This window comes from Hippoglossus hippoglossus, chromosome 11 (assembly GCF_009819705.1).
Source record: "Hippoglossus hippoglossus isolate fHipHip1 chromosome 11, fHipHip1.pri, whole genome shotgun sequence".
In the NCBI taxonomy this organism is placed as follows: Eukaryota; Metazoa; Chordata; class Actinopteri; order Pleuronectiformes; family Pleuronectidae; genus Hippoglossus; species Hippoglossus hippoglossus.
The window spans coordinates 21,872,748-21,882,996 of record NC_047161.1 but is presented as its reverse complement, the minus strand read 5'-3'; the positions used below and the strand labels follow the sequence as shown (position 1 = coordinate 21,882,996).

General features: G+C 40.6%; 1 protein-coding gene across 2 annotated transcripts; it reads left to right on the top strand.

Moving 5' to 3' along the window:
• Positions 1-656: 656 nt before the first annotated feature.
• ssr2 (signal sequence receptor, beta) lies at positions 657-9,405 on the top strand. 2 transcript variants are annotated; one of them, XM_034601244.1, is made up of 6 exons: positions 657-669; positions 5,079-5,239; positions 5,662-5,760; positions 6,785-6,893; positions 6,981-7,058; positions 8,849-9,405. In XM_034601244.1, exons 2-6 carry the CDS (start codon positions 5,088-5,090, stop codon positions 8,957-8,959), a joined length of 549 nt encoding a protein of 182 aa, XP_034457135.1. In that variant the 5' UTR covers positions 657-669; positions 5,079-5,087; the 3' UTR covers positions 8,960-9,405. The 2 variants fall into 2 exon arrangements, with proteins under 2 accessions (XP_034457135.1, XP_034457133.1); XM_034601242.1 differs by lacking the exon at positions 657-669 and adding an exon at positions 4,500-4,620.
• Positions 9,406-10,249: the final 844 nt, after the last annotated feature.

The window sequence follows — 10,249 nt, the reverse complement described above, 5'->3', positions numbered from 1 at the left end:
AATGTGAAAGACAGCAGAGAAATAATTCTCTGAGGAAGAAGCTTTGTCCCTTGAGCAAACCATGGTCTCACACAGCCCTCTAGTGACGAACGTTTGCAAATACAGCTCGATCCTCTTGATATGACATCATTAAGCAGCAACCTTCACCCGACGCTGTGGCTAATCGGTTTGAGGAAAAGTCACAATTCAGACCATGAAGTACGATGAACCTTTTATGAATATTCTGAGCAAATTTGAGCTGTATTCTGTAAGCTAGCCAGCAGCAGTGCTTCAAAGTATAAAACATGTCACTTCCTGTCCCCGGCAGGTGGCGCTGTGATCATGAGTCGATATTGACATATGGATCTGTTCAGGGCGGAATTATGATCATGTAAAAGAGGTTTGAGGCTGATTGGACCATGCACAGAGGAGTTATAATAAATCCCTCTTTTTTAGCGAATCATAAAAAATTGAAGCCACGCCACTGTTACACTTAAAATAACCAACTTCCTGTTTGGCCCATAAATAAGCTGTAGAGGTTTTGTTGGGCACTCACTCCACAAAGCCTGAGATGGGCTGGGCATCACAGGAATTGCAAGGAGCAGGGCCATCAAGAACACCGCAGACGCAGCTGAGAAAGCCTTGAGGTGACACTGGATGCGGACAGGAGGTCCATGGGGACAAGCGAGTGTTCAACAAGCCGTCGCCTGATCAACCACGACTAGGGAGGGTGTCTGATGACCCCAGGTTGCATCACTGATGAAATGTTCAGGTGCATTGGGATATGTATAGAGAGAATCTGCTACATCAGGATCTCTGGAATATTACATTAAAGGATTTTATTAAAAAACATTATGTCCTCTGGGGCTACAAATACCATAAAAAAACATTTTCTGAAATGTGCATGTGGGGTGTTTTTTCCTTTGTCAATATATCACACTCAAACCATGTTCCATCAAAAATATTCTGTAATATAAGAAGTCCTTTATTAGTCCCACAATGTGGAAATTTGCAGTATTACAGCAGCAAGAGTAAAACATTTAAAAAAAAAGTTTTTACTAGGAGCAGAGCTGGTTGTAAGTCTTACTGCTGCAGGAAGGAAAGACCTGCGATACCTCTATCAGAATCAGAAACACTATTGATCCCAGGGGGAAATTGGGTTGTTTACAATAGCTGGATAGGTTCCCTGTGCTGTGATGGCGTCCTGCAGGGGGTGGGACTGGTTGTTTGCCCCACTTTGATATGTTTCACCTGCTTGTCCTGTACCACCTGTTTCTAGTTTGTATTTAAGTCAACTCCTCAGTTCGGTCTTTGTCGAGTCGTTTGTTTTGTTCTGCCTGCTGTGTATTCCTATTCCTGCTTTGCTTTTAATGTTTGAGTTTCACCTCCTTATTTTATTTAATTAATTTCAATAAAATGTAGTTTCTTTGGATTTGGAACACCTATGAAATTCCTGCATTTGGATCCACCTGCTCATCAAATCCTAACATGATATATTAGTAAATTATTTTGAACTTTCTTAATGTGGTGACCTTGGTCTCCGGAAACTGTCCAGACAATGCCAGGGGCAGGAAAACCCCTACTCCTTATCAGTTATTGTGTTTCGCTGCCCCTTATATTTCGAATCGCACGCCAAACCCGCGAACCATTTCCTGACTCAGTCACGTGGTACGGCCGGCTCGCGAGGCTTTGAACGTCACCACATACGTCATCAACACAAGCCGATACGCGCGTCACAAATATCTTCCTGGATTACTCGACCCACGCTTCGAAGCCTCGACACGGAAGGACACATCACTACATACAATTGTGGGAGACAGAAAGGAGGGGACAGCGAGCCTACGACAACATGCACGATACCATAAAATAAATAATAAGTTCATGCAGTATTGAGGTTTGAAAATACACACCACTACAAGATTGTCACCCAGTGCAGCCTCACCACAGAACGGAGGTAGGGACCCGGCCTTTTAAAGTATCCTCTACAGAGGAGGAGAACAGACTAGTTACAGGCAATCACCAATAAAAGAAAATTACATTACATTTAGCTGACGCTTTTATCCAAAGCGACTTACAATAAGTGCATTCAACCATGAGGGTACAAACCCAGAACAACAAGAACCAAGGAAGCACAATTTCTTCAAGAGAGCCAAACTACAAAGTGCTACTAAATTGTTAGTTTAAACTTTTATTCATGGTATAGTCGGAAGAGGTGTGTTTTTAGTTTGTGGCGGAAGATGTGTAGACTTCCTGCTGTCCTGATGTCATTGGGGAGCTCATTCCACCATTTAGGAGCCAGGACACCAAACAGTCCTGATCAACCACGACTAAAATAAATTAACTACATTCAAATTCACTAGAGGTTATTAAATTAAAAAGTATCTACATGCGGGGCGTCCACATAACCCAGCAAGCAGACAGCTGTTAAGCGATAAGACAAAACAAACAACCATAAAATAACAATAGGAAACAGACAAACAAAACACGTTAGTTGCCAGCCCCACAGGTTGCATTGGTTTGTTCATGTAAAAAGAACATTCTTAAAAGGCGAAATAAAATATCAGCCTACTTTCAAAACACACAGACCCTGTGGCACAGTAATGCAGGACGGGGGCCGAATTCCAGTGTTACTACGATACTTCCGGGTCTCTATATCGCCATGGCAGCTTGTCGGTGGTCACGTCACTGAAACATACAAATATGATTTGACACAATACCAATTTTTGGTGTTGATAAACCCAGGTTAAATAAATGCTGTGACCATGTCAAGCGTCCACGACGCACCGAACGAACAGTCACGTAGCGAGACATTAGCTGGATAGCACCAGCCGCAACTATTCAGGGCTATAGAAAGAAGTTTACAGTGCTATAAACATTACGATCAGTTACGTTTGCTCCCGTTCCCTCGGTTATGGATGGGACGCTGTCAACAGGCTATCACAGTCATTCAATCAAACTCATGCTGCGCTCATTATAACGCTGCCAGAACGAACGCTGTCACAATCAATTCGCATAACTGCATTAAAGGGAAATGTCCACCGCAACAATCCACATGCAGCATAGTCAAGGGACTCTCTGCTGAAACCGGTATAATTTTATTGTTTCCTGTTAACCGGCTGGTCATGTGACCATGTCACGTGAGCCACGTCACAGGATCCACGTCACAGGACCCAGTCATATAGATTCCCACATTAATATACTGGTATTTTAGTCTTAACGGACGACACACTGTACATACTGAGCCACAGCCACCCCCAGCATAGACTTGGTATTTCTCAGATTTTACACTGTTGGGTGACCCAGTTATTGTGGTTATTGGGACCTGGCTGTGGTCAATTATGAGTTCCACCTCAACAGGGGGGTTTCAATTTTGATAGAGTAATGTGGGTCTATAACTGTTCAAATGCACGTTCATTCCTTTAAACTATCCTGCCGCCGACGAGGGAACAGGGGCTGCAGGGGACGCTGGCTTCACCGCCAGCCTGGGTGCAGGGACAGGGGGCGTGGAGACCGGAGCACTCGCTGACGTCACAGCCGACGTACCCGGAACCGGAGCTGCGCCCTCCACCTGCCTCAGCGCTGCGCGTGGGTGCCGAATCGTCCCGACAGGGAATTTTATCATCACCTCATCACATGTCATTTGGCGGACGCTTTTATCCAAAGTGACTTACAATTAGTGAATTCAACATCTATGTTATATTTATTATTAATAGTAGGTATAAAGTGAGAACTTTTGTCGCAATTACCCATAACCAAAAGTGACACCTTTACAGGCATTATAACATGTTTAGGATTTAAAACTAAAGTTTAGGACTTGACCCATTACTAAAGTAGAGACTTCTTTGTCACGTGCACAACAGATTGTTTTATTCTCATGACATGATCCAGAACTGATGTGAATCCTCATATGATCGTCCGAGCTCCTGATTTCTTCTCTGTCACATCTGTCCATTCAGGAGTCACAATAAACAACAAACATAAGGAACTTATAGTTCATCACAATCACACAACTAAATGCAAATATAAAGGTTATTTCAACAATCATTTTTTTCTTGACTTATATAAGGTTTTCTCCAGGTATATTCCTCAAATTATTATATTATTTCAACATTTCAGTCATGTTTGTTTTACTTTTATTTTCAACTAAATCTGTTTTGTTGTTATTTCCTGTGAATAAGTAATGATTGAATGTTCCCTCTGAATAAACTTTTCTCAAGACGTATTCTATTTTAGACAGGAAACTATTATTAATGTAGCACCGTATATTTTGAGCGTATCTTTTGTTATAAATAAAAACAATAATATTTACGCAGAGAGTAAGTGGAGTCGGCTTTTCTCGGCTCAGTGGATTTCCTTTTCCTATCCCCTTACGGCTTCTGCTTCACATCTTTCCTTCCCCCCGCGAGATATTCCATTGGGGTCAAGGAATAGTGGTTAGGAAAGGAGATTATTAGGACTTCCCGAACGCAGCCATACTCAAATGTCAAATGATAATCAGCTCCTCCCAAGCACAAGGGGCGCTTTACCAGGCGAAGACTTCCGTCTAGCTTTGTCGGTACACGTCATCCAACAGCAGTTCATAGTGTGTGGGCATGCGCATTAAGTTCTTTTCATCATCTACGGTTGGAAGACAAGCGAACGGTAACTAATTGTTTCTCCTTCTTTCACTTACACACACGGTACTCATATGTAAATTTACTGTTTTAGTCCCAAACGGCTTAGCACTGACTGTAGATAAAGATGGAGAGGGCCATGGTTTAGTTCCATTCGGTTGCTGAAAGTTAACATAGATGTGCTGATCTGGTCCACGTAAGCGTCGGTAACAGTCTGTGTTGAGCACAGCAAAAATGTAAACGTTTCTTCTACACCATTTCATGAATGTTCTTACCTTTAACCGTTCAGTTAAAGCCAGCTATCTACTAATTTCACCAAAATATGTTCGTCTTGTTTCTACACACAAATGCGTTTCTAAACATTGTCTTTTGATTGTTGGGTTGATGTAACTTAGTCTTAGTCAGGTTTAATCAAAGTGTGTTTGAATCGAGTCTTTTCCCCTTTTTGAATGTCTTCCAAACCAATGTGGTCTTTCTTCTTTTTAGGTAAGGAAGATGCTGCACCTGATTGTGGTCCTGGCCCTGGTCAGTCTGGGCTCAAGTGAAGAGGGGGCCCGTTTGCTGGCCTCTAAATCCCTGCTGAACCGATATGCTGTGGAGGGCCGTGATCTCACCCTACAGTACAACATCTACAATGTTGGCTCCAGGTCAGGACTCTTCTAAACCTACATTTGAGATTATTCAAACTTGTTCTATCTATACATTTCGGAGCAAACTGGACATAATATAATTTACGTATGTAATTGTATGTATCACATGCATATATCACATTACAATTTTATGTCAGTGATAAAAGTCACAATTTGTAAATACTGATCAATCAAAAACATGGCAGTAAAGATAAAACAAATTCAGCAAACTATGGTGGAACACATCCTTAATTTCTTGAGGTGTGTGAAGATTACAATTGTAATTAGACTCAACACCATGTATTATTAAAATAAATCTCCCATCTTTAGTTTGAGTGTGGTTAATAGGTTTGTAAGATAAGTGTTTTCTGGGGAAAAAGGGGGTCTTAACACTGACAGGCAATAAAGAAATAATTAACCAGTCTTGTCTATCTCTACAGTGTTGCTCTGGAGGTGGAGCTTTCAGATGATTCTTTTCCCCCTGAAGACTTTGGAATTGTTTCAGGAATGTTGAATGTCAAATGGGACAGGATTGCACCGTATCCTTTAACTTAAATGTAATCTCTTCTCTCCCCTTCGGGCGGCTGTAGCTCAGTGGGTAGAGGGTGTCATCACTTTACCAGAAGGTCAGCTGTTCGTTCCCATTCCCTATGCTGAAGTGTGTTTATGTACTGAATCCCAAATTGCCCCTGACAGCTGTGCTGTTCTCATAGATGCACTGTGTGAATGGCAAATAATTGTACTGCAAGAACTTTGAGTGGTCATCAAAACTAGAAAAGCGCTTTATAAATACAGACCATTTACCATGCCTACACAGCAGTGGTTGTTGGTGCTATAAGACGATCTAGTTAGTGGTAGTTTAAAAACTTAACATTCCCAGACAGCTCATCAAACTCACCTCTGTATCTCAATTTACTATCACTGACTTTCATCCTGGACCGATTTCATCCACTTTCAAACATTTAGTAAGCCCTGTTGAAACTGAGCATGTATATCACAGACCGCTTAACCTACTAAACAATAAAACTGAGACGGTTATAAGAGAAGGTTTAGTACTCATGTTTAAAAAACAGTGTCTGTAAATACACATCCATCACAGAGCACGGAGCAGAGATCCGTGCATAAGCAGCCTGTACAGGTTGACGCCTCTATTCCAATACAGCTGAAAAAAACCTTAGAGCAAGTCAGATTAGGTTAGATAGATTGTAAATGGTCTGTATTTATATAGCGCTTTTCTAGTCTTGATGACCACTCAAAGCGCTTTACTGTTCAGTTGGTCATTAATCCATTGACACACACATTCATACAGTGCATCTATTGGCAGGACTTATTTTTCTAAGAGGGGCAATTAGGGGTTCAGCATCTTGCCCAAAGGCACTTCGGCATGCAGATGGGGAAGACTCGGACCGAGCTGCCGACCTTCGGGTTGGACGACGACCACTCTACCCCTCAGCCACAGCTGACCCCTCAGCCACAAGATAGGTTATAATTTGTATTGATTTCTAGTATGGTAGCTTGACTCTTTATCTTTTTCAAGTTTAACTTTAACCATAGAACTGTCAGAGCCAGCAATGTCTCTCACACAGTGGTGTTGCGCCCGCTGAAGGCTGGTTACTTTAATTTCACCTCTGCGTCTGTCAGCTACCTGGCCCAGGAGGGCGGACAAGTCGTGGTAAAATCTGTTTATTATCATCATGGATCACAGTCGTTCAGGTGTAAAGTGAAATGAAGGAAGCTGAATTGTTTATCCATCCGCCAGGTTGGCTTCACTAGTGCCCCAGGCCAGGGAGGCATCCTGGCTCAGAGGGAGTTTGACCGCCGCTTCTCTCCTCATTATGTAAGTATGGCATTATAAAAGGTTTTTGCTCTTGTCAGGTTTCTGAGTGGACTCAACTGTAGTGATCCACGTAGAAGCAACATTCTGAAACTAAAGTTCTGCTTTAAACACAAGACCATTAACTGATCAATCTTTAAAGGTAAAATGATGATTTGATATACTATATTAATCCCTCAAAAGGGGAAACTGAATGTCACTTTAGACATAGGACAGACAACAGGCAAGAGAAAATCATACATGTCTCAAGGCAGTGCGAGAAGATAAGTGGAAAGCACATCATCAAGGTACCCATCCATGTGACATATTAATAAATATCAACATAAATATCCACAATCCTCAGTACAAACATCTTCCTAATTAACAGATCATCATCAGTGACAGTCAATGACAATGCTCATCAAAAACTTAACAGCAGCAGGTACAAAGCACTACCTAAATCTCTCGAACGAGCACCCCAGCATAACAAGTACGGCATAACAAGTATGTCACTAAAAGAGCTCTTCAGCTCACTAAAAACATATTGGTACATTTGATGGACTCCATGTTGGATAACACTCCTGAGCAACCAACCTGTTCTTTTCTCCATGTCAAACCAGTAATGGATCCTGCCTTCTTTATTGAGTTTATTGATTTTGTTTATGTCCGGAGTTCAAACCCAGTCACCAAGAAACATCATAAAAAACATTATTTGCTTAAAGAGATAGTTCACCCAAAAACGAAAATTCACTAATTCACATTATCTACTCACCACTATCTGCTGCGGAGATCACATATTTTTAAAACTCATCGATACTAGTGTCTCCTTCATGTGTGGCACCACTTCCTTCTATTTTTTTAAAGTTTTCAATCTCATGTGTTCTTCAGTGACATGCCCACTCACTCATGGTGAATCTCTGGAGGATTTCCTGTTGTTTTCTTTCATGGGCTCATTCGGACATTGTCCAGAGTTTTTACAGGAGCTGGCAGGAGAAACTCTGGAGAATGTCTGAAGGCTCTCACTTGGAAATGTTTATTCTCATATATAGCCCATCCACAGCTCAGATTTTCCAGAGTACGGTACATGTCTGAGAGCTGTTTTACAGAGCAGCTGTAGGTCTGTCTGTCTGTTAACAACTGTTTGCTTGTTGTGTTAACATGCACAGTGAAAGTGTGCACAGTGATGCTGCTGATGGTCAGTCTGACTGTGAGGGAGAGAGCTCCACTCAGCTTTGCATTGGAAGCAACTTTACAAAACACTGACTGATCTCTTTTCCACCAACATGAAATGGGTTCTACTCCGGTTTGATCAATTCATTTTGAACTGTTCAAACAATTTGACAAAGAATGAAATTGATTGACCCCCAAAAAGTATGTTCCCAGCTGGAACCAAAACGTTTAGAGAATAAGGAAGGCAACTATGAAAAAGGCATGAGAGACATTGTCAAAAAAGAGTGCAGTGATCTGCAGATAAATCAATACCTGTAATAACTAGATAAACAGGTTATCAATGCTATCCACCATCTTGCTACTACTCTTTACTTTTCAATGCTCTGCAGTAAAGACACATCCTTGATTACAATGGGTCCACTCTAAACGGGTGTAAGTGCAGACAGTGTGGTATAGAATTGATATACAACCACTGTTGCACCTGATCCTTAGTAATGCTTCAATATCTTATTTGTTTATACCTAGGAATGATAAATGCAGATTGATATTGATATAGCACTTCTGAAATTCATAAGGACAATAATTGTTTTTCCTTTTTGGACTGTCCCTTGAATCCTCACTTCCCCTTTGTTGACCCTTTCCAGCTGGACTGGGCTGCATTTGGTGTAATGACTCTGCCCTCCATCGGCATTCCTCTGCTCCTATGGTACTCCAGCAAAAGGAAGTACGACTCACCAAAGGCCAAGAAGAACTGAAAAGGCAGTGCTGGGGACGGGGTGGAAATGGAAGTCAAAGGGTTTATTGGGCACAGAATCTCAGAATAACTTAACCCATATTGGGGGTGAAAGTTGAAAGACAAGTACAGTGACCATGAAACATGACTGTGATTTAATTAAAGAAACAGTGTGAGAATGAACTTTGGATCTGGTGAAATGTTTCAGTTACCATACGATGGACATGTACATAAACATTCTGTACTCATCTACAGCTAATGGCATGAGCTCAACCAACTGCTGGTAATTAGTTTTAATATTGCAATTGGGTTCACGTGACAGCACAGTTACACTAACAGTTTGTCCTGTAATATTTTTTTTTTTTACAGTTTTGTAATTGTGTATGTAAGGAACTCAATTCAGGTTTCAGATTCATAGCCAATTGTTGAACTGCAAAATAATGAATAAAAACAAACTGTTTTTTTAAAGCTATGTCTGATTTCTGATGTTTTATAGTCAGACTTAATTTCTGCAACATTTTATATTTGACTGGAATGATTAAACACTACGCATTTTGCACCACCAGAAAGAAAGCTACTTTTAACAAACAAGAAAGCATTCTGTTTACAAAGTGTTGACATATAGAACTAAAAGGTATTGCATTAATTGTCAGTGGGAAGAAGAAATGAACTGTCTTAAATAGTGAAAGTAAAAGATGCTTTGTAATACAATCACACCGATGAGCTTCACTGCCAGACGCATATTCATTCTTTCATTTTAATTTATTTCAAACATGTAAATCAAAAAGAGAAATTATACAAACAAGTGGAAATAATTAACAACCGCTAACCTGTACCAGAGCAAGTAATAGAAATAAGAAAGCAACATATTTTTATAGATAAGTGGAATCAGTTTGCTGTTTATTGTGACGTTAACGGTTAGTCCGTGGACCCAGTTGGACTTTCCTCTACGTCCTCTGTTTGATTACAGTAGCATTTGGGCCCCAGGTCAAATACCCTACCAGAGTAGAGACAAAACAGACAGTAAAGGGTGCATCAGGTGCTGATTTCTAATACTGCTCCAAGATTCACTCAAATTTACTTACTGTTTGGCAATTAGTCTTCAAAGTAAAAGCACATAGTTTGTTTTGTTGCTGCAATGCTTTGTATTGAGATGAATTGCTGTTCTTTTATTTAGAAAAGTTGTGAATTTAGGTCTGAAAATTGTATGTATGTAAAAATAACAGCAGTTAAGTAAATCATTCAAAGTTATATAGAGTGATATATAAACCACACACGTAAATATGTATAAAACATTTTAATATACACTGCT

Excerpts from the sequence above, each read along its gene's own strand:
- ssr2 (XM_034601244.1), top strand. The coding sequence starts at position 5,088 with ATGCTGCACCTGATTGTGGTCCTGGCCCTGGTCAGTCTGGGCTCAAGT. Across the intron at positions 5,240-5,661 it reads ATCTACAATGTTGGCTCCAG|TGTTGCTCTGGAGGTGGAGC; the intron begins GTCAGGACTCTT and ends CTATCTCTACAG. Across the intron at positions 7,059-8,848 it reads GCCGCTTCTCTCCTCATTAT|CTGGACTGGGCTGCATTTGG; the intron begins GTAAGTATGGCA and ends GACCCTTTCCAG.